This window comes from Homarus americanus, unplaced genomic scaffold (genome assembly GCF_018991925.1).
Source record: "Homarus americanus isolate GMGI-L3 unplaced genomic scaffold, GMGI_Hamer_2.0 scaffold3384, whole genome shotgun sequence".
Classification (NCBI taxonomy): domain Eukaryota; kingdom Metazoa; phylum Arthropoda; class Malacostraca; order Decapoda; family Nephropidae; genus Homarus; species Homarus americanus.
Genome location: NW_024741581.1, coordinates 477,869 through 503,658, shown reverse-complemented (window position 1 = coordinate 503,658; position 25,790 = coordinate 477,869). Strand labels below are relative to the sequence as shown.

Here is a 25,790-nt window from a genome sequence, read left to right as displayed (position 1 = left end):
GAGACCGGCTGACCCCCAAACTCCACTTTTTCCGACACAATACCTATGTTCTAGGAATGGAGCTCACTAACTGGTCCAGGGAATGGAGCTTACACTCCTCTGGATTTCTAAGAAGTTCATAAGACTGCAAGATCAGGATAACTTGCAATTATTCAACTCATTAGTGAGGATGCACATTACTTGCATAAAAAACTTCATATGGTTTAATTGTAAAATAAAAGACTGTATACACTAGTAACATTTAATTATTATACTTTTCTTTGATAAAATATTAAGATTCTGCAGGTGAAAGGTTTAAAATGCAACCAAAACAATATCTAAGTGGACTTAGAAATCTGAAAAGAACAAAGCATAAATAAATTGATTTCTGAACCAGTAGTGAGACTCATATAAACAATGAAACTCACTAGAATCCTCAATAATCAATATTCATGCTAAGATCTTCTCACCTGTGCAACCACAAATGCGGACGAGAGAAGCACTGCGTCACTGGGAGTGCAAAATCCTTGTATAGTACATCCAACATATCAATAAAACTAAAATTTCTTTCTGTTTTTACTACTCATACATTCAGCAGGTCTTCCAATCCCAGTGGTAATGAGTACTTCAACATTGTAAGGCATCCATGTGATTGTAAGTGCTTCTTAAATCACTAGGGCATTGTAATAATAAGGATATAAGAATAGCAGATGGAAGTATCAGAATTAAAATAGGAACATTAATAACTGACCATTTTATTATCAGTTCTGCAATTTTGTAAACTTGTAAATTCATACTGGATTGTATAAAGTCTTATAAAAATCTGACCATTTGTGTGTCATGGTAAATTATTTTAATTACAGCATAAAGGCACTCAAATGATTACAAACACAACAAAAACTAATGTATCAACAAGCTCTTAAAACACATACCCTTATTAGTTCCACCTTAACCTAAGTCAATGAGCATAATCATTTCAAACTGTACTTTGTGTTCAATCTGTTATATAGATCTGTCTTATGATAGAATACAGTTTAAGCACCAAATAAATAGACATTAGTTACTTCTTAAGCTACAGTAATCAGTTAGTTTTGCACAAGATAGAGTTACAAGACTGACATAATCTGCAGTAACAGTTCATTACACAGTGTATGGCAGGGACATGCCTAATCTAATATTGCATGTCTACTACTCCAGAAAAGCAGTCTGTACTAATATTACAATAAGCCCAAGGCAAAAGTTTGAGATTTTTTTTTTTTTTTTAGAAATTAGATACTACTGGATTATATATACCGTATACTATACAATTATTCATCCAATTTAGTCCTAATATTCAGTAAAATTGTATCATACAACAAATGGTAGAGATATGGCAGTGTTTCCCCTGAATGTATCAGGTGACACATTAACTTGCTTATACCACATCTTGCAACAAGCAAGTCTATCCCTGGGCTTATTTTGTGGCAGACACATGACAGTATCGGCACAACTGGGTGGGACAAGGATGCCGTACCTAGCAATAATTCTAGGATTATTTGCATAATTCCTCTATCAACTATTAAAATAAAATATTTGCAGACTTTGAGTCACGGTTACAAACATAAGGGTTATTATCTTTGATGACTGTGAGCTTGGATACAGTTCTCCTGCATAAAGGAAGACAACTGTTTTGGCACAATATAAAGCAAATACTGGACAGTTACCCGATACAACTCTCATGAGTGACTTACTCTTGTGACTGTATCATTGAGGTGCAAATATATGACAAGCCATATTCAGTTTAATGTAAGCTGGAGAGGTGAACATTGCCTCAAGGAAATCTGGCTTTTAGCATACACTGTTATTCCAATCACTTGTTGAGGCCTAAAGTCTGACATAAAATAAAAGAAAGCAATGCCAGAACTCTCGTAGAAGCATAATCAATTACAATTTTAATATTTGCAACATCTTAGTGGCAACTTTTTCTTCTACCATTCCAGCATTTTAGAGAGATCATTGGAACTAACTTTTGCATTAATTTCCAATCTGTAAATCCACCTTTCGAAATATTTACAGATATGTTCATTACACAATATTAAGGCAGTGTGTACTGTATATATGTTACAGCTGAGCAACTAAGTTACTAGAAATCAGTATTACATTATGGAGGAAATGAGTTTATATTATAATTTTTTTAAGCCCCAAAACGGCATCCACTTCACTAATCATCACACCTGAGAATATCATATAACTGTACTGTATGCATAAATGGGTATCCTTATAAATGGATGATAACAATGCTCATGCCTCTAATATACATGCTGTCATTCATTAATCATTAGTACTGCAATAATTATGTTTTCTTGAAGTGTTCCTCATTCACAAAAAGTCTGTAAAATTGTTTTTAAAAATTCTTTTTTTCACATCATATTTCTCCATCAAAACTTTTGCAGATGTAAATTTCTCATGATCTTCCAGAACTGCTAGTTTGTCCTTCATGCTTAACTCTTTTCTGGCCCTCTTCTGACTTCCTTTTGAAGTTGTCTTGCCTTTAGAAGCCATGGTAATTAGTCCACAATGTCACAAATAATCCACAAGAGTTAAGTGATGCACACACAAGGGCTTGTAAACAAAGCGGCTGGGGTTGGTGTTCGTGTGCACGAGACAGCTATCCTGACTATTCTCGGTTAATCCCGACTTTTTCCGGATTAAATAAATCCCCTGCGGAAATCACTTTATCCGGAGATTCGTTTAAAAGGACCGAATTTCCCCCTTATTAGTCTGGATTATCAGGGTTTTACTGCATGCATTAACGTGTATTATATACAGTACAGTACAAGAGAGAGAGAGAACAAAATGTATTTCTTATTTAAGTTTTAACACAACACATGCTCAAGGTTGCATCATTTATGCTTACATAAGTACATTATACAGTACAGTAATTGTGATCTTAGTCCAAGCTTTGTATTTCTGAATAGAATTTTAAGGGACACCCATGTATGCAAATTGCATCAATGTTACTGTTGATATTTTAGTACATGCTGTCTGTACCTGTAATGCCAATTAAAAAAAAAGGAAAAAAATCACACAATGATATAACATTATCAAGGCAAACACCTGATGGACATGCCTTAAGTAACACATTCCAATAAAATATAATCAATAATATTCACTGTACCGCACTTCTATATATATTACAGTATACAGTACTTATCAGGTGTTGATAGAACCAGTATATTTTCATAGCTGACTGGTACAAAAAATGAATTATTGCAATTTTCCAGCACTTATTATCCTTTGCATATATGTAATGGAAATTTTAAAATAACTGGAAGAGATTTTTCTAATTCACTTACAAAATCATCTTGATTACACTCAAATTTGTTCAGATCCAAATTTTTTTCATGACTAAATGTGTAAAATAATTGTCATAAAATAAAATTACCTCCAGACAAGTATTATGAAGTCAGTGTATATTCTAAGCTTCTTCGTGCATCCTCTAGTACACGGGCATCAAATAACATCTTAATACTGATACCATGGTTGTTTACGGACCCATCGCAGCCTAATGCCAGCATCTGTGCGAATCTTGATAGATGCAGCCTCAGCAGCACGCACAGTCTCCTTCACCGACTGCATCAGATTCTGGGCATTACCTACCAGCATCTCTGTAGCCTCCTGATCTTCTTCTGAGCCTAGGAGAATCAATAATGTTAACAAAATTTTATTGGCAAAAAAAATTGTAGAACTGAACCTGGACCTTCATGCCTGTCTTTACAGTACAATGCATAGTTAAAGTTTCCAAAAACCAGTCCCGAACAAAATTATTAAAAAGAAATGTGCAAATATATGAAATTTTCAAACAAATTATACATTTTTTTACAAGTTTACTTTTCAAATGGTTTCCTACTGTCTTATAAAATTTCCTTTTGCAACGTTTACTCCCCTATCCACCATCATAACAATAAATTTAAAAAAATTATTTAACGTAATTTACTGTATGAATATAAAAAAAATTAATTTTGTAACTGAAGTACTGTATACTTAAAGCTTCCTAATTTATATAAACTTCACATTTCTCCTAAAAACTGCTTCTATATGATTTAATTATTCAAATTTTGAATTGATGAATACTGTAATGTTTGTGATTTTTTATTTTTCTTTGGTTAAGGGGGGGCGATGGTATCTGATTTAACTTAGTACATGAACTGGCTAATAGATGGGCAAAATCAGTAAATATTGCAACCCATAGCTGAAAATGAACATGCAAAATCTGGGCAAGTTTATGTTGCAATTTGACTATTACCAACTGTGTGAAAATTAATGTTTTCATAAGCTTAACTTTTCAATAAACAGCCATTAGAATCATAGTAGTCAAGTAACTCTTGTCTATTTTTGAGTGAGACATATTAGTGATTGTACTTTGATATCCTAAAAATTATGACATCTAACTACATTTACATAATTTTAAATCTCAATATTGCAACATCTATTAAAATATACAAACAAAGAGCACTTTAATACAAATATGTAACACAGTGCAACATGGATAAAAATTTTGTCTCATTTTTAAATGAGTTTAAAAACTGCTAAATGGGAGAATGGCCAAGACTGTCTCACATGTATGGTTAGCCAGTGATAACACCCAAAATTTCTGCAAGATCACCATCAATGGCAGCTTTGTTTTAATAAATCAGCATTTTTTTTATAAACCTGGTCAATTAACAAAAAAAAAAATTCAAGGCCTACAAGTCATCATCTAGTGAATGTTAAGACATCAGAACACCAGTCAGTTTGCTTTGTCTACGAGCCCATGAATCTTTGGAAGCAGGAATAATGTACTAACAACAGCTTCTCAACCAGGTGAGCCAGAGTTATGAAGCAAACTCTGACCTTAAACTGGTGGGTGATTTGAAAACTGTTAAGTTAACTGGTATACTAGGACAAACCTTGAACTCGTTTGCTTGTCTTGTATACTCCAGGCATAAACTTGGGATTCATAAACCAAACCACACATTTTCCTGTCTGGTAACATGCTGCGAACGTGTTGTCTTTATTCTAGAACTGTTTTGCCTACATTCTATTAGACTTTCAGCAAAATGTTCTCTACACATATATTTTCCAAGATAGTTCTCTTTACTTTTGAGGTACATACTTTCAAGTTGGAATGGCTGTGGTTAGTTTTCTTATTCATGATGTAATCTTCGAGATAATTTGTTGAATAACTATTACCACTTGGAACCAAAGGATTGGAAGATTAATCCTGTTTATGTGCAAGAAAATGTGAGAAAGGAAGTCTGAGACTCAATTTTATAATTGAGGGGCACATGTCAAGTGGCTCTAAGGTTTGTTCTTGTGTACCTGTTGACTCACTCACTGGCTTCCAAAGTGATCACCAAATTAAGGTCAGACTATGCTTCACAACCCTTTGTCAATTACTGTAGGTGAATAGCCATTTAATTACCAGTTACAATTTACTGTACAATGATCTAACAGGAAACTGTCCCTGCCTCAGATAGTACCTAGCCTGCCTGAACAAGGTGGACTTTACCTTGGGGTATTCTGGTGGGGTAATCATACAGGTCACTTGTTTCTTACACTCAACCAAAAAATATATTTTCATACAACAATCCTTTCTTCTAAATATATTATATTTAGCATATATTTGACAGCATAACATCTGGAGATTGGTGTTGAATTATTAGCATAAAATACCAAGTAGCTACATACTTAACAGGTTGATGGTAAAGGCTTGTGTGTAAGAATTACCCAGTAATCATATCTCCCACATAAAAATGCTTATATACTTTTAATTCAAATTATTTATAACACACGAGCAAAAAAAAAAAAAAAAAAAAAATATCCTGACAAAACCAAAGGCAATTCCACTGAGCTCTTAATCAGTGTATCAAAGTACAATATCAATACAGTATATGGGTATGGGACTATTTATCCAGTGTCCTGGTATCTGGAATGCTCCAAAAACTGGTTATGTTCTAGAACAAATTACAAATGAGCACCAAGTAATTTCCAGGCCAAGCAGGAAATTATCAATAATTTCCCCCATCTGTGGGCTATATGTTGTGGTAATTTTTCAACTCGTAATTTTGGGTAGATACACAAAATTTTTCAGCAATTTTGTTTTTTACTCATTTACATGCACACAATCCTACATGCAGAAAGTGAAAAATGAAATAAATAATGGCGAGTGTGTGGAGGTCGGAGGGTCCACAGCACAGAGCACTGTTGTGCTAGGGATGCTGCTGCATTGCAAAGGTGAGCATCAGTGAAGACCGGTACATAATTTGTACCCTGCCATGTATCATTATCATTTATGCTCTTTTCGTGTTTTCATAAGTGCAATTTATATGCTTCTGTTAGTGATGTTCATATGACTAAAATTTTAAGTTTTATGTAACAGTGTACAGTTAAAGCTGCTTTTAGGGGTGAATCTAGTGACCTGAAGAGTCTTCACTGCCTGTTACAGAGGTTTTATTGTACATTTAGTACATTCTAGACCTGGTGCTCCTAATTCTGGAAAAACCCTTTATCCAGTAATGCCCAGGTCCCAAGCATGTTGGATAAATGGTCCCATACTTGTAAGTACTGTATTTTTCTGATGAAATCTTACTGTCAATATTATTAACAAATTGTTCAATGCACCTCACTTTGAAGTGGTTGGATTTTATTGTGTGTTTTTATGCACAAAAGTCTGTGCATCTGTGTGTGGGGGTATTGTACTGTATTATGTAATTACACATTATTGTCAATTGTACATTTTTTTAAACCTGTATGCATGTTTGTGCAGATTAAATATCAGATATCTCAGCCTACAAGACGGAATTTGAACAAAAAAAAATCAGCCCAAAGTTAGGGGGTCGTCTTAAGCACCAGAGATAAAATTCTTACCTCTTAAATATTGCGGTTTAGCGTGTCAAGAGTGGTGATGGAAACATGGTAAACCACTGACAAGGTCCTACCACTAATTATTTTATACTGATACTTACGTTTGGGAAGCTGGATTAAAATGAAGATTACCGGTATATTAAAATAATAAAAATGTATTATAAACCTGTCTAACATACCGTAAAACAACAATATACCCCGGTAATAAACACAGTTGCTATCATCACCCCCCCCCCATTTGCCAGTGACAAGAAAGGGAAAGTGACCTTGACTGTGACCGCCTGTGGCTATTTTTAGCCGTCCTTGTGTTCGGAGGTGGTCAGTAATGCATATCTGTATATTTACTGATCATAATACTTATCTCCTATAAATAATTAATTTAAAATTTATTTTTTTACAAAGAATATTCAGTAAATGACTGAGTTAATTCTTGAAACTACCGACAGTGGTAAATTTAGGATGAGAATGATGAACAGAAGTCACGTCATAGATTCGAGTTTGGTCCTTAATGATCACCATAAATTTCTGGTCAACTTCACCTACCAGGTGAAGTTGACCAACAAGTATATAAATTAAAGAAAATACTTGCAGTGTGTTTAATGTATTACAGTATATTATAAATAAATAAATAAACAAATAAATTGGCAAATCTATTTCAAGTAAATGGAAATATTTTACTCACACCAACATTAGTTCCAGTTAAATAATTGATGCTTAAGTGAGTCACTAGTGTACACCAGCCGGTAAAATTTGATGCCAATACTTGAAGTGAATTGGCATTATTTTAAATAACCAACAATAAATAAATGGAAAAAAGATCAAAGGTGAGAAACATTATATTGTATGTATGTTGTGTTGTCAAAGGAAGAGAAACAATTGAAACTCTGCAATTGTGTGTAAATGAGACAGAAAGATAAATCAGCAACCTAAGACTTGGTCACAATTTTCGTGATGCCATATGGAAGTAGGGTCTACCATTAGACAATACTGTACATTATGCTTCCAATATCTTCCCAGGCGGTAGTATCTCCCTGTTTGGTAGCTGCCTAAAACTTTTAGTAATATTACTTTGATACAACATGATAAATTAGACAAACAATGAAAATAAACAAACAAAAGTTATTTACCAAGACCTCTCTGAGAACAGAGGGATGGAGGGGGAAGGAAGGAGGTTGAGATAAGATGGCTATTTATAGCCTGTCTTTGTGTAGGAAGTCGACCACACTAGAAATGATTAATTTTATTATGGTAGTGTTGTGAGGATGTGTGAGTGGTGTGGGGGATTGTGGTAGTGTTGTGAGGATGTGTGAGTGGTGCGTGAGGTTGTGGTAGTGTTGTGAGGATGTGTGAGTGGTGTGGGGGATTGTGGTAGTGTTGTGAGGATGTGTGAGTGGTGTGGGGGATTGTGGTAGTGTTGTGAGGATGTGTGAGTGGTGTGGGGGATGGTAGTGTTGTGAGGATGTGTGAGTGGTGTGGGGGATTGTGGTAGTGAGGTGGTGTGGGGATTGTGGTAGTGTTGTGAGGATGTGTGAGTGGTGTGGGGAATTGTGGTAGTGTTGTGAGGATGTGTAAGTGGTGGGAGGTTGTAGTGTTGGAGGATGTGTGAGTGCGTGAGGTTGTGGTAGTGTTGTGAGGATGTGTGGAGTGGTGTGGGGATTGTGGTAGTGTTGTGAGTGGTGTGGGGTTGTGGTAGTGTTGTGAGGATGTGTGAGTGGTGTGGGGGGTTGTGGTAGTGTTGTGAGGATGTGTATGTGGTGTGGGGGGTTGTGGTAGTGTTGTGAGGATGTGTGAGTGGTGTGGGGGTTGTGGTAGTGTTGTGAGGATGTGTAAGTGGTGTGGGGGTTTTGTGGTACAGTTGTGAGGATGTGTCAGTGGTGTGGGGGGGTTGTGGTAGTGTTGTGAGGATGCTGTAAGAGTAGTGTGGGGGTTTTGTGGTACAGTTGTGAGGATGTTTGAGTGGTGTGGGGGGGTTGTGGGAGTGAGTCATAACCACACACCACCCTCAACACACTACCTCTTTCCTGCATCACCATCCAACACTACCAACGTGCAACACACCTGGTCACCTCTACATTATTAACACCTATACTGGAGTTGATTGGGATCAGGTGCTGTGTACATCGATGTATTTCTGCCCCTGACACTGAATAAGTCATCAACCTCTAGGGTCCAGGATAATATTAAGCCCTGGCACGGTGACTCCTCTCTCTTAAAGTGCATTAAGGTGATTGAATTTGGCGTCATCTAATCCCTAACTTCATAATGGAGTTGTCAAGGCTTCACTGTAATTACAATCTCCAGTTTTTTAGTTTCGTTTATTCAACTGGTATTATATCTACATGTATATTATTTCGCTGTACTGTATAATAAAGTGTTTATAAAGAAAACAAAATGCCTTTAACAAGAGTTATTTAACCAGACGTGGACATTTCTTTTTGTAAAGTCATATGTAGTATGAAATACAATATTTCAGTATACGAGTGTCATGTTGAGATGGGAGTGGTGACATTAGTGGGGCAGCTAAATGCAATTTTTCAAGAGAATCATGAAAATGGTGGTACAAGCACCAAATTTGGCATGGTAATTCTCTAATGGTTACTAGTCAAGTCTGCCTGATTGGCCATTTAAAAATCCAAGATGGCGACCATTTTTCAAGTTGACCGCCATATTGACCTTCAATAGTTGATTTTTCTTATAGAAATTGGTGTAGTTGGTCAATCTGGGTGATCTTGGTGTCGATATGTATGTTTTCAAGCATGCTCAGATGATTTTTTATAGTTTTAAGTCCATTGTAACATTTTTATCCACATAACATAACACTTTTAGTAAAAAATATAACAAAAAAGAACTTACTAAAAAAAAAGTAAGGTAAACAGTGGGAACACAGTCCCACCACCGAGACGAGGTAACACTCCCACCACCGATCGTCTCGTGTGAAGCAAGCATATAAATTAAAGAAAATACTTGCAGTGTGTTTAATATGTTACAGTATATTATAAATAAATAAATAAACAAATAAATCGGTAAATCCATTTCAAGTAAATGGAAAAATTTTACTCGACACCGACATTAGTTCCAGTTACCGGTAAATAGCAGACGCTTCAGTGATGTCACTAGTGTTTACACTACACCAGCGGGTAACATTTGATGACATTACTTGAAGTGAATTGGCCTTATTTTAAAAAACCAAGGATGGTTGGTAGAGGACTACTGAGTCAGTGGGTAAGTGTCACATTTGGGGTACTGGTCTTATACAGCGAATAGAGCTCAAAAACTACTTTTTAAATGGAAATTTGGGGGGGCCGTCTTATGCACCCCGACGCCTTATAGGCCGAGATATACGGTATGCATGCAAGTAGGAGTGTATCTGTAAGCCTGTTTGTATATGTATATAAATATTCATGTCTACCCTGTATAAGCATACACATGTATGCATTTCTGCACATACTGTATTTAGATATACCCTGTAACCGACGTCCCATTAACCAATGCTTCTCATAACCGATGATTACATATTGGAAAAATACCCTGCAATTTTTGTTGACTACCCCGTTGATCCAACCAAAAATATTATTGCAATTTGTCAGTTCAACAGTATTGTACTTCGTTACCTGCATATCAAATTTTTAAATCATTAATTAGTTAATTCAAATACACAATATATATATATATATATATATATATATATATATATATATATATATATATATATATATATATATATATATATATATATATATATATATATATATATATATATATATATATATATATATATATATATATATATATATATATATATATATATATATATATATATATATATATAAACCATACATGGTTATCTGAGGTGCAGTTAAGATAGTCATGCAACCAAAATTAAACATCAATTTCTACACCAATGCCCACACAATAGGCCACTCCACACTAGCCACTAACAACCATACTTACTGGATCCAATCAGGATCTCTGAAAGGATCACCACGCATGCAGGAGAGAGGACAAAGAAAATTATGAGCAAATATTTACTATTAATGACCCTCATTAAAATAAAGATTTTTCTAGACTCTACATTGACACAACATTAATCACACTAAGATGAAAGTAAAGATAAATCAAATGTATTCTACACTCACATCAATGACAAAACTGAAATTTTATTTTATGCATGGAAGACTTGATCATAACAAAATTCACATTTACACAGTACATGAACATACAAGAAAAACGTAGTGGATATGTACCACAGCTGAGATAATAATAATAACAATAAATATCTGTGCTTATCTATCATTCTGTTGGGAGACAATATAGATATAGACTAAAGTGAAGTGTTTTCATCACTGCAGGAGGAGTTATGCTGGAATGAAGAAGCCTGATGGGTAGTTACACCAACAACAACTGGCAGCTGTCTTGGTTTCTTGTTATAAATGTGCTTGTTAGTACTATAGAAGATTGCCAAGAAGCTGCAAGCATTAATCATTTTGTTAACTAAATCTATTGGACCCTATACAATGCCTGAAATATTTACCTATTTATCAATCTTTTTTCCATTCCCATTTATATGGAAGACACTGGCATATGTTGCCATAATTATTATCCTAGATTGTATGTTGTCTTATTCACATTCAGGGCCACTTCACACAAGCACGTTTTCCCTGCACGTATCCTCTTGCAAGTTTTAGAAATTAATAAAGTTCAATGGGACCGTTTACATGGTGCACATTGCCGTTGCAAGCGTTAAGACGTAAAATGTGATTACAGTAACATATTACATTCAGCAGTGGATAGTGTATGCCTACTATTGGCCCAAGATGACAGCATTAGCTGGTGAGTACAGAATATACAGTACAGTAGTATTATGTATAGTACATTATTTTGGTCATTTACAATATATTGTATGTGTACAGTGGTGTTTGCACAATTAAGTACGCTGTTGTGCCTGTCCATGCAAGATGCATAGCTTCAACTCAGGAAAAACTTTCCCCAGTACAGAGTGGAAAATTCCACCGTCTTGGCTGTGCGACACAGATCCATTCACACCTCACATGCCTATTCAGGATTATTTTAGTATAAAAATGGTGTTTCTAACTTAATTAGAACTAATTTTATAGACTTCAGTATAAACCTTTCTTACTTAAAAAAGAAAAGAATCGAGTCCCTGTCATTATTTCGTGTCAAAATATTTTGTTTAAGGATCTTTTATTTAAATAATCTTGTACACAGCTACCGGTAGATCAGATACCCACAGCTTAACGGTAATGGGAGAGTGTTTGTCCATCTGAGATGAGATGCCTAGTTTAGACTCGTGTAGACTCTCAGAAACTTTCCCCAGTACCCGGAAACACTCTGAAGATGTGGGACAGTGTCTGTCCGTGCGAGATACTGCATGTAGTTTAAATTCTCAGAAACTTTACCCAGTACCCAGAAAAATTCCAGGGATGTGGGAGTTTTTGGAGTTTAAGAGATTCATCTCATTACCTGGAAATCTCTCACTCCTGGAAGAACTCTGCACCAATTGCTGTATTATAGTACAATGTTATGGCAGCCAATCTTGATACTGAATTTCTAATAGTGGAAGTGCAAAAGAGACCGATATTATGGGATACTTAAACAGAAGAGTACAAAGACCTGAATATAATGAGTAAAATGCACCTTGTAATAACCTAGTGCTGTTTATTGGATGGAACCACCATCTGAGCTGTCTTTTCTTTGTCAGAATTTTGTTCATCAAATGCGGATGAACTGAAGCATCAAAAACATGCCCATGTGAATATAATGCCTTCGAGAAAATCTCACGCATGTGAAAATTATCTGTGCGGGTCAAAAACGCTTTTGTGAAGTGGGCCTTAAATACAAAAAAAAAAAAAAAAAAAAAATCATGTTTAAATACTATGCCCAGGAAAACTTGCATAAAGTGACTGCAATCTTTAATTTATTTTTTCTTTTATCATAAAAACACGACTGTGCAATGACTGTAAATCATATTATGAAACATCACTATGTGAAGTGAATATACTGTAGCTGTGAAATGAAAAGAAAATGTTCATCACTCTTGTTCCTGAGGCATGCTGTGAAATAAAGCTGTGATTCTGTGCTGAGCTTCATACCCCTACATGTGTGAATTCATTTTCATTCATGTTTCATGCACTGTTGTACAGTATTATCCTACTTATTCAAACTTTTACCATTCATTTCCTACATATTGTATATTACTAATACCATGCTTCACAATAGTATTACACTAGATATTAGATTTTTCTATATAAAATAATATTACAAACTTGTAACAAGAGTATGCATTCTTTATATTATTACTGTGCTCCAAATACTTGACATCTTTGAAACACAGGTCATTACCAAAGATTTTATAGGGGGGCATTGGTCAATTAGCTAGAGGGTAGACTGAAGACGATGTTTTGAAGATGAATAATAGTCTAGATACTGGCAAGCTTCCTAACAAAGTCTTATTAATTAAATTATTTCATAAACTATTTTGAAGATAATCATTGGTATTAAATATTTAATTTTATAAAATTGATAAATAACTTTTTTGTAAAAAGGTATAGATTGTATTATAACTTCTTACTAATGAAAATGAAACTTCAAGAAGCATGCCAGCAGCCAAGCAAGTTGAGAGGCAACAATCTAGTACGAGCTGGGATAGATATAGATATTGTAAATGAGGGGCATCCACAGAACAGGCAATCAACACATCGTCTTTACCGATCTCCGAATCACGTCGAGGGAAGCACTCTGTGTTATGAGACGGGAAAGAGACAGCAATGAAGAAAAAAGCTTTTATGTACAAAATGAAGACCCTAAGTAAGAAATTAAAGGGCATAATAAAGGGGTATTATATCTTGCAAAGTGTACAAGATTGCTTTACCTTAAGATTATACAATAAAAAGTAGTGCTTTTACATTAAATTTATAACCTAAGTAAAAGTACTGTAATATGATAAATTTACAACACTAAAATAAATGTCAATATTTAACTAAATTAGTGACAATACTAATATATATTTTAGTAACTTCATCTATACTGTAAGTTAAGCTTAGTAGATTTATTGACTGACACTAAGATCAAAGATGTTAATACATGAAGTCCAGTTATCCTTTTCATTTAAAATGTTCCACAGAACAGTACATAGTTGATTAAAAGTAATCATTTCCATACAGCATAAGAATCCAACTGCAATGTGGAGAACAATGGAATGAGAGATCAAAATTTATCTATGCTGTAAATCTATCAAAATCAATGACATGAAGATTTATAACAATATTCAACAAAAAATTCTTACTAATTTTGTGTGTATCTAATTATATGTTGTCTTGGTTCCTGTTCTGGATTTGTCACCCAAATTTGGCACTCCAAGAAACCTTGAATATGTACCAGTATCAATGTGGTAAACTTAGTAAAGGCTGCTGCACTGAACATCCAATTGTTCACAGGGTTCTGTCGTGACATGATAAAGACCACAAGGCATTTCTTTTTCACACCAACACCTTCTGGCTATCAAAAGGAGATATCCTGACTCATGATTAATAGCTGTGAGATAAAGTGAAAGTCTTTCTTGAAATACAGAAGTTTGATCCTTTCACTGTCATTTATTCACATGGCTTCCAGATATCCTGGGCTTACACTGTCAACATCTTGGAGGCTTTAAACTCTCTCAATTGAAAAATTCAAGGCAAGGATCAGAATATCTTGAGCCACTATGACTCCATTTGAGCATTTGTAGAATTAATATTATGGTGGAAACGCAGCAACTTTCCACAACTTGAAGAGGTTCTCAAGTGGAAGAATATGAATGAAGATGTCCAAGAGAACAGTGAAAGCCATCTAGGCATATTGGATGAAGAGTTAATCCAGTATATTTCTGATCTTCGTAAGAAAAATTCTGAGCAGTGTAAATCCGGAATCCATATGCCATCCATAAGTAGGATGTTCCTGATGTAATTCAAGCAGAGTTCCAAGAGATGAAATTAAATTCATCCACCAAAAATTATTTTATTTGTTTAATTTGAAGAAATTTTGTGAGAACTCTGTTTATTTACCCCAAAATTTGTTTTAAAGCCTAACAAGTGTTGAAATAAACTGAATGTTGGGAGTGACATGTGGTGTACCCTTTATTCAACCCCACCAAGGATTCAAATGGTTATCGTAAAGAAGCAATGCCAACCTTCCAATTGAAATCTGATTATTGGTTTTCATCCATAACCACAAATGTAAAAATATTGGATTCACTCATACATACAAGGTTTTTGCTGTGTTTGTTTGTTTATGTATCAAAAATGTTTGAGGAATATGTTATCCTAACCTTCCTACATTCTCTCACAAATATAAGACATTGGAGGTTTTGTTTGTATTTTTTATCCCGAGAGAGGAATTTATTTAATCTTAAAGGGCAGCGGTTAGATTAGTTATACCCTTTCCTTGGCAGACTGGTCACATAAATGTACTCGTCTTCTAAGGATTAATGGAGTTAAGGGATGACACGGCTTGAAGGTAGGTCTTAGGGTACACAACTCCACAAAGGTTACAAATAGCTAATTTAATGCAATGATAACTGTATATCCTAATGTTTGGTATTTTACTCATATAAAAAAAATCATTACAGAATCAAGATAACTAGGTGATTGAAATGTGAAACAATACTCTATACTGTTTCTGTTAAACTTGAAGACCCTGCAAACACTGAACATTGGAGACAGTTCCTCCACAATCTGAGTTAGGAATACTGTAATTGAAATTTTCTCTCAACTACAAAGATAACTGGACTTCTTCTATATACAATATGCAAGTTAAAAGTTATCAAACAATTAATACACAACAAGATTATTGCAAATGGCAACTAATAAAGGCACTACCTTTCTACTGTCTCATTTGAAACTATTCAAATGTTATACAAACAACATTTGACAGCGAGTTTCCAGAGATATGAGCAGAATTCATTCAATGCTTCAGGACTAGTGCTTAAAAAGTGTACACATTAATTTAAGTGATTTAGAGCCTCCCTCTGGTATTTTCAATTTAATAATTTTTTCTTAAAATTTGTATCACATGAATCGCAAGCACACAGATATTCGATGAGAGCAAATACTGGAAGAGAAACAACGATGAGTTATCTGAAAACATACAGCTTACCTGCAGTGAAAAATTTCTTTATACAAAATATAGAATGAACTGGGTGAATGAGAAAAAGCTTAAACATTAAAGATGAAAATCTGTTAATGTCAAGGATTATGATAAGGCAAATAAAACTGATAATGATGATGCCACTGAAAGAGCAGCAGTATAGTACAAATCCTGTAGCACTGAGCTAAAAGGGCTATGTACTCAGGCAATTCACATTTCTCCATAGGAGATAGCTGAAAACTTTTAAAGTTACCAGCTTGAGCAGGCAATCACATCCCTGTTATGCACTGTTGGCAAAAATTCAGCATGCACAGATATCAGAATGTATCTTAACTTGTCTGGTCTCAAATTACCTCACACTCAGTATCATCACAATGCTCTCTGGCATATTATTCTGAGTTCTGAACTTATGGCTGTGACCTCTAGTGGGGTAGGCATCTGCAAGTTCCAGCTATGAACACCCTATTGAGTAATGTTCTCTCTTTCTGAGGTGCTCTTCTTTGGACATTTTCAATCAATTGACAGTCTGTAGCATAGCTCTGGGACCAGACAATGTGAGAGTACTGTACTCCAAATGGAGAAACACCTCACTTTTAAAGAATGCTATGAGGGACAGAGCATCTAGGTTTGTGAATGTCCTTCTTGAAAGACCTACGGTATATGGTTTGTTGCTTGATTTAACTTCTTACCACAATGCTCTGAGAATTTCAGTTCATTGTCAAAGTGCACAGCCAGGTATTTTCCACATTTTGTCTCTGTTAATATCTATACAGTATATAGATACAGTAAAACTGTGTATAACATGATTACACAAAAAATGCATTATCACTACAACGTGCTTTATAAAGTGTATGTATATTTTAAGAGACAGCAAAATCCCCATAGTATGCATAAGAGGTGGTATGGTTATTCAGTGCTGTGAAGGCAGTAAGCATTACACCAGCCATCTTGGATGCATCCAAGAGGCAGGAGTGCAGCCAGGAGTTGGCTCAGATAAGGGTGGCATCAGCTGCTCCACATTTTTTGCTACACTAGAACTACAGAATTGCACTTGAAGCACCATGTGATATCTTCTGTATTGGGTTTGTACCTTTTATGTACTAATTGTGTGCATTTTGATGGTACCTAAGTATCTTAAGCAGCTTTCTGGTGATGATGCAGCAAGCACGAAAATGAGAAAAAGTTTCAACTTAGAAGTTGCACCTTGTGTGGGTTAAAATAAGACCACCATATGAATATTGAAAAAGTTGAAATGAAACTAATATCTTCCTATTCCTTATGTTCTTCAACAATACAGTACAATATACAATACTGTATACATATCAAGAAACCTTCAAATGGGTATTAAGATAACATTACTGTTGCTGTTACCACCATCCACCATGTGTCACCACTATGTGCATGTACAGTCAGCCAAAGATCTAGCGACCCCATCCTGGATCTCGTACTTGCAATTTTACCTGGCAAATACTTGGTAAAGTAAGGTTGCATGTTAAGGTGATTGAGATTGGTGGATCCTCTTTTGGTTGTATCACTGTCAGGATAAATATTTAACAATCCGAAGGTATAATTTTTATAATAATAAACTATTCGTTGTTATTTAAGATCATGAGAAGTTTCCAAATGTTTGTATATTTGCTTAAATAATGAAGAAAATTTGATCTGAGAATCTTGTGGCAATCCTCGTTGTAGTTGAATTGCCAATCCATCAATATAATTTCTTCATTATTTAAGCAAATATACGGACATTTTTCAACTTCTCATGATCTTAAATAACAATGAATAGTTTATTATTATAAAAATTCTATCTTTGAATTGTTAAATATTTATCCTGACAGTGTTAGAGCTGAAAATAGATCCACCTATCACAATCCCCATTACATACGGTCTGTCAAAAAGAACCCTTAAAACTGTAATTAGGAAAGAACTTATTGATGAGTTTGACGCAAGTAGACAAGTGCAAACAGGCACTAGTCGATCCATAGGTTACCATGATGAGATGTATCAAGTGAAACATGTATATGGAGCAAGTAACAAGATCACTAGATTACAAGATGTTGTAACCGCTAGATTAAGGTTAGGATATAAGTACCTTTGGCAGTATGTTCCTCAAGCAGATGTAAACAAAACTAAATGTAAAGTGTGTGGCCATACATATACACACTTGAACACTACGTCCTCGACTGTGTGAAGATAGAACCTTTTTAGGGACAGGTCCAAGCACACTGTGTGTGAAATGGCACAACACTTCATCTCTAATGGCAAGATAGCCGACATATTAAGATTGTATCCACTTTTTTGCACTTAGTAACTATATCAATTCTCATGTACAGAACCAAATACGCAATGTGCTTGAATACTTCCCACGTAAATGTGAATAACAAAGTGTGAGGCCAGACATACTGCCTGACACGCCTGTACTCACGCATTTGTGAATAAGTTACCCTTTATGTATAGAACTAAACAAATAATGTAAATGAAATACTGTTTAACTTTCAGTGCCATAATATCCTGACAACGGGGGTTAATTATTATGACCCTTTGTAAACCCTACTCTGTAATCCTTTTGCGCTACCGCTCACAGGATGAGTGTGGGGTGCACAATAAAGTAGCCGCGGCAAGCGGCAAAATCAAAATCAAAATCAAATCCCTTCACCAAGAACTACCAGATAAAATTGTGAGTACTGAATATAAGCCAGGGTGGTGTCAGTGGATCTTTGGCTGACTATACCACTTCCCACCACCACGTATCTTAAGATACAGACAAACTGAATTTAATAATTTCATTTGTCTTTAAATCAGGAACTGTATTACAATCATATATATTGATGGTAACATACACAATATTATATTTCTAATAATATTTGGGAGGGGATACAAGTTCAATTATCTTCAGGAATTACCAGATTTCTTGCAATGTAGAATTTTATACAATTGTAAGCTTTTGGTGCAATATTATTATTTCACGAAAAAATATGCATTGACATATTATTGTTGTCTAACAGTTTTAGTGATATAAAAACAATAACAATTATGCTCTTTGGGATATGGTACACAATGCTCATAAGCATTAAGTAACTCTTTCTGTGTTTCAATATCATCTTCCACATTATATTGTACATGTTTCTATTTCATGTGATACAAACTTTATAAAAAAAACATATTAAATTATAAACCACAAGAGAGTAAATACATCAAGATCTTCATATGTCATAAAACCATATATTATTGTATTGGGGAAAATATTTAAAACAAATTAATTTTCTTTTAACATGATGATTCTTAATGACAATGGAACACATGATATCAACATTACACAACTCAAGAATCAAAATAACATGTAAGATATAACATAACCTCTCTGTACCACAGTTCTTCTACTCATTTCATTTAAACAAGAACTACTGTACATATGATTAAAAAAACAATAAAAAATCGCCCATTTAATATCTTATATTATGTTGCCGAGTATGATAATATAGAAAAACTGAATTTATAATATCAAGATCCTCAGCATAACAAATAACCATGATTTATTGCAAATTAAAAAATAGAACTCACTCTTATGCCAGATTCTTGTGGTATAAAAAGGTTTACATTATGTTGTGACAGGAACATGTAACATGTAATATCATGGAATATTAATCATTGGGAAAAAGTTGCACCTGTCTCACTCATTTTTGAGCTAACAGCTAGACATTAAGCTGGGGAAAGCCAAACAATGAATAAAAGATTAGGAATTGTGAAGATAAAAACTATTATTTTGAAGAAACAAAAAGAAAATTCTCATTAATTTTAATTCTTCTGATTTAACAGCAAAATTAAAAATTTCAAAGGGAATATTAAGATTACTAATTGTGATTCCCTCTCTTTCAATTGTGTAATTGTTTCTTCAAAGTAAACAGATATGAATAAGAATCACAGTTTCCTAATGTAAATCAAACTGAGCAACAACAAAACCTTTTTAAATCACCATTTAACTGGAATAACAAGGTAAGTTTGGCACACATGACCATTTAACATCAAAAGACCAAAAAGAGAAAATGGTACCTACCTTGAGCTCCAAGCATTGTTGCTTTCACAGTTGACAATATCTTGAGTTGTGTTCCAATGGTTGGGATGCGCTCACATACTTGCAACAGGTTCTGGATTAAAACAATGATACTGTAATACATAAAAATCCAACCTATTCTTGCATAATCAACAAGTACTGTACTGTACAATAAAAGCTCTTGAATACCAGATTCTCCAAACAGAGGACTCGTCTTTGTTTGTTATTTGTACAGCAGCATTCGCCAACCAGTCTGGCTCAGTGAGCATCTTGTTTAAAATTGCCCCTGCCCATAAATATGTGGCGATATGGTGCTGGCAGCATGAGATGGTAGTTGCATTGGAATGCAGAGTAAAGCATGATTTAAAAAAAAAATTAAGTTCACTTTTTTATCTATGCAATTCTACAACATATAGAACTTTTAATTGTTAATGCAACTCAAGAACATAATCTACGGTAAATTACATTATGAAAGCATTCCTCTCCCACAAAAAATACAATAAAATAAGAATAAGGGACACCTGTGCAGTATTCTGAGTGACACTGTATATACTAGGTAATCATCACACCAAAGCATCATTACTTAAGCACAAATTTAACATAGGCATGATGAACCAGCTCTCAATTGTGATCAGACCATTACAATGCTAAGACTGAAAAAGAAAATTATCTTGACAGAGCCCGACTCCGTGTACCATTCTCAATTACCGTATTTTGTGGCATATAAGACGCACAGCCATTTTAGCAGGGAGAATTTAGGAAAAAACTTTTGTGTAGCCATAGTTTTCTTAAAATAATATACTGTATACAGTTCCAGTAATTGTGAGGAATAAATAAAATTAATACCCATTAAATAAGTTATTGTATGTATTGCCAAAATATTAAATAAAAGCCAAATGAAAGTTTAACACAGTCGCCATTTGCATATACAGTACAGTAGAACGTAGATATAACGCGAGATACCAAGATACATTCCAAGAGAGGTCGCTTTAAACCGAATTCGCACTAAATCGAAGTGTTATTTCAATGGAATAATTTAGTTTGGTACTTGAGAGAAACACAAAATACGAAAAAGATTGAGTCTACCCACATGCACCTCAGCCCATCTCCTAGAATAAACAAAACATTGTTTTTTGATAAAAGAAACACTCATAAATCAGCATAGCTATAATTAAGGGATGGGAAATAGTTTGTTTACTGGCTGGGAAGATGAGGGGGAAGGAGGGAGATGAGGTGATATGTTTGACAGTTGATGCCAAGGTCTATTGCTTATTTATTTATCTGTCCTTGAGAGTGACTAAGTTTTTCTCTTATAAAATGTCACTGAACTGACCTGGGAGAATATATTAACATTGCTGGAATTCTTATAAAATAGTGATTAGTATGAATATATACATGCTATAGTTCGCATTAGACATACAAATTTTAGTTCTAATTACAAATGGCTAAAATTTTTATCTTTTGTGCAAAATATATGATGTTTATGTTCAAATTATTCACTGTCTTGCAAGGATTCTAACAATGCAAATTATATTATCCTAACTTTAGTCTGTGATATTATATAAGATAAAAACTAAAAGCCTGCTGTATGACCACTAAATCCTGGCTGGGGAGGGGGAGGTGACAATGACATGTTTGACAGATGGCGCCAAAGGTCTAGTGAAGTATTTATTTGTTTATTTATGTCTTTTAGATTGAGATTTTGTTTTTTTGTTTATAAAATGTCACAGAAGTGACCAGGGAGAATATAATTTACATTGCTGGAATTCTTATAAGATAGTGATTAATTTGAATATAATCATGCTATAGTTTGCACTAGACAAAAATTTTAGTAATCATTTAGTACATTATTTTTAGTACTGTACATGTACAGTACAGCTTTGCCCTTAGGACAGTGTAGTGTGCCCAGAGAAACATTAGGCATGAATATTAAAATATGATGCGCCAGATAGACTCGCGCAAAATAGGAAAGATTCGCTTTAAATTAAAACATTGTCCTTAATTGTGTGTCGCTTTAAATCAATAATCTTAAATTGAATCGCTTTAAATCGACGTTCTACTGTACGTATTCCCTTCTTCACCATAGCAACGGAGACGCTACCTCTGCGGATTCCCTAGCAAAGATCCCCTCCCCCCACAAACCGCAGCCTCCTCCCGCTCTCTCACAGAGCCAGCTAACTCGTGTACAAAGAACTGTACATTCTGTATATTCCCTTTATGTGTTTGCCCTTCGGACAATTATTTCTTTCACAATGTTATGTAGGAAAGTGTGTGCAAGTAACCGAGTAAAAATAAATGAAGAAAGCTATGTATATCTAACCGAAAATATGAGATAAAAAGCAACCATAACAACTCGCAGCTTGGCTCAGTAGTCTGGTGGTTACAGTGATGAGTTTAACCAACCTGGCTACAATGCCACCAGCGATGTTAACAGATGCAAATGTGAAAAGAGAGTTATCTGTTAACCTTCATTTGTATCAAGTATATGTAGATTTAAAAATAAATGTCACAAGTATGATATTACTAGACTGTCACGCTAGTAAGAGTTCAGAAATGGTTACCGCTTTGCTACCTCTGAAGAGTTGGGTGTCTGCCGTACGGACATGAATCATCTCAGGTTAACACCATCAGTACAGGAGTATATATCAACCTTTTATATTTATAATACAAGTAATTAGTTTTTAAATTTATTAAAACTACTAATATTGTGTTTAAGTAAGCAATAACATATTTTTAATTGTGGAGTTGGGTTAGATACAATTTAGTCTACTGGAGAGAGCAACTGGGGGATTCATTAGCTTACGGGAGACCTCAACTGCAATAGTCCCAACATTACACTTATGTTTGTACACTTACTCAGACCCCTGGAGATGTTGAGAATACTGTACAGTAATTTGTGAAAACTAGAAGATCTATAAATGAAATGATGCCACATAAATAAAGGCTAAAGGAGGATATATTACACACAATAAACAACTCTTGCCCATCGTAACAAATATGAACTTCACATGACTTTCTGATCACTCTTACCGTCCTCATGCGTTTATCAGTACACTCGCGTGCTAGATCCTTTGCTAAACGTGTCACTTCTTCAGATGCTTCAGCAATAGCTTTGGCACATGCAATGAGATCCTTTTTGGTGCCACCTTCACCCCGCACAAGTTGAGATAATTGGGCCATTAGTAGTGCCATTTTCTTTGCAGCTGCAATGATGTCATTATCACGTGATGACCACTGCTTGACTTCTTGGTGAAGACCATGAGCAGCCATCTTGTAGAAAAAAATATTTTGAATTAAGTATCAAAGATTCATCAAATGTTTAATTTGATGCAAATATTAAAAAGTTTCCATGAAATGTAATGAAGGATGTAAAATCTGGAGTGACAGAGCCAAAAAGGTGTGGTAGTGTTATTGAGTCATGATATGTGGAGTTGCGTGACAGAACATAAGAGATCAGTAAAAAAAAAAAAATATGGATAGGATTAAAAGCTGGGACAGAAGGATGGGTTAAAAAAGTACACATGCATCAGGAAATGAGAATAACAAGGAGGAAAGAGAGGTTCTGAGACCTGAGTAATGGTTTACAATACAGTGGACTGAATAACATCAAAAGAAAGAGGAAGTAGCATTAAGGAATGAGATAAGACTAACGACAGTATAAGTAAACTATAAGAACTGTTCATAGTGTATTTTTCAAAAGTGCCAATACTATTTCCAAATGAATAGAAATAAATAATTTTCAACATAAAAACAAAGCATACACGCATGCCCGTGCACACACATGCATATACACGCACACACAGCTACTGCTACTCTGCTGTCACTCGGAATTGAGTATGATGATCATCCAGCTATGAGACAATGATGTGAGATATTAAAGATGCCAAATTCATTGGTGAGCTCTGAGGTAACTCGAGAGGCCGATACGAGACCAGCAAGACAATCCACAGATATTGTACGTGTGGGGGGGGGGCTACATCTAGCACAGTGGGGGCAGCGGCAGTGTTTTTCCGGAACTGGAGCTTGTCTGCCTCAGTGTGCAGTCGAGCTAACATAAAAGTACAGTATTAACATCTTCTCATATGGTTCTCCTCCAAGTATTATGGTGAAGTGATCGTCTCCCAGGTGAAGGGGCCGATTTGGCACTTTCTCCAGCTTCTCATCATCAGGGTCCACCTTCTTTTGCCTTTGTATGATGCCCTCATAGAATGGCTTATAGATGGTTGGAATGCAGTTCATGAGGACTGTAATGTCATTGACTTTCTCATGGGAGAGCTCTACAGATTTAGTATACTTTAGTGATATATCAGTGGAGGAGAGGTCAAACAACTGAGGGTCACATAATACTGGCCCCTCCCCTTCTGTTACTTTACCTGTATGCCATTACTGTGGTATGCACTCTGAATACTGTATCCCTACTTGTAGTCATGGGAGTAGGTGAAGACTTTGGCACTCCACACTTTCATTGTCACCTGAACTCAGAATATGCATCTGTGAGCACTAATAATGCAAACAAAAAATGAAGAACACTCATGTGGTGTCTGATAGCAGCAGATATCTAAGGAAAACTATGGTTACTCCTCCCAAGGCCACACACACACACACACCCCCCCCTTGCATTCTGGGTCCTCATATGCTTAGCAAGTGGTATCACAGCTTTGGTCACGTTCTGTGGGCATACACCAGTATTCCGTTAAGGCTGTAATCTACATACACCACATGGAAAGTGAGCAAAATTCCGAAAATTTTTCTTTAAGTACATTTTTTCCTTGTTCCAAAGACATATCTCCCTTCCCAGCCTAGCAATCATTACTAAGAATTGCCTGGGAAACACGTAGGGACAAGAATCTCATTTCTCCATGGTTGGTTGATATGTCCGTGTTCTTCTAAGTTCCTCAATTGAATTCAGCTGAATCAAGGAGACTGGCAACTGATTGTATAAGGAAGGCACTGTGTAGAAAGAATGAGCTGCAAAAAACATTCACACATTGCTGTCAATTCAAGAGGGTGATAAATAATTATGACCAGTGTAATACTATTTTAAAGTGTACTTTAGATAAAACTAAACCTATACAACTTCAGTTAGCTGAACTCTTTACATTCACAAAAAATGAATAAGAAGGAAGGAGCTAATTTACTGGCATACTCACAAATGTAAGTACAGTAGGTGAGGTTATCTAATGCCAGCCTGGTTTCAGTACAATACTGTATATCATTTCCCATATGAAGCATTAATTTTTCACTGTAAAATCAATTAATTAATCTTCTGACATTAAAATCATTAAACTAGCATGAATACACATACAAAAAGAGAGAGAGAGAGAGAGAGAGGGAGAGAGAGAGAGAGAGAGAGAGAGAGAGGGCAAGTGCAGGTGTGTGTACAACCATCCCTACAGCTTATATGATTTTAAGCTACTTTGTTATGTGGCATGAAAGGTAGATCAAGTCGGTACTAAACCCACTTACCATGATGGGCTGGTTGGGTTGTGGGACTTCACTGAACATGTTGGTCTCCTCTTCATCATCAGTCTCAGGTGGTGGTGGACGAGGTGGGGCTTTCTCGCCACCTGGTAGAGGTGGCCGTGGTGGTGCCTGATCTGTTAAATTCAATGCTCAAATTTAAATAATATTGAAAGAAAAATTAAGCATACAGATATATTAAGATTACTCTTGTAGTGATAAGATTATAATAAATGCATAAAGTAGAACAAATACCACCCAAATGTTAGAAACA

At 35.2% G+C, this 25,790-nt stretch overlaps 1 protein-coding gene across 17 annotated transcripts in view; it reads right to left on the bottom strand.

Moving 5' to 3' along the window:
- Nucleotides 1-227: 227 nt before the first annotated feature.
- LOC121875936 (vinculin-like) overlaps nt 228-25,790 on the bottom strand; it is a 133,088-nt gene continuing 107,525 nt past the window's right edge. For 12 of the 17 annotated variants that reach the window (XM_042380703.1, XM_042380697.1, XM_042380689.1 and 9 more), the window contains 6 exons: nt 25,523-25,653; nt 23,087-23,326; nt 20,060-20,150; nt 13,591-13,620; nt 10,816-10,833; nt 228-3,653 (listed from right to left, as the gene is read on the bottom strand). In XM_042380703.1, the coding sequence (XP_042236637.1) occupies nt 3,484-3,653; nt 10,816-10,833; nt 13,591-13,620; nt 20,060-20,150; nt 23,087-23,326; nt 25,523-25,653 (680 nt within the window). In that variant the 3' untranslated portion in view covers nt 228-3,483. The other 5 variants (XM_042380694.1, XM_042380698.1, XM_042380690.1 and 2 more) reach the window with 4 other exon arrangements.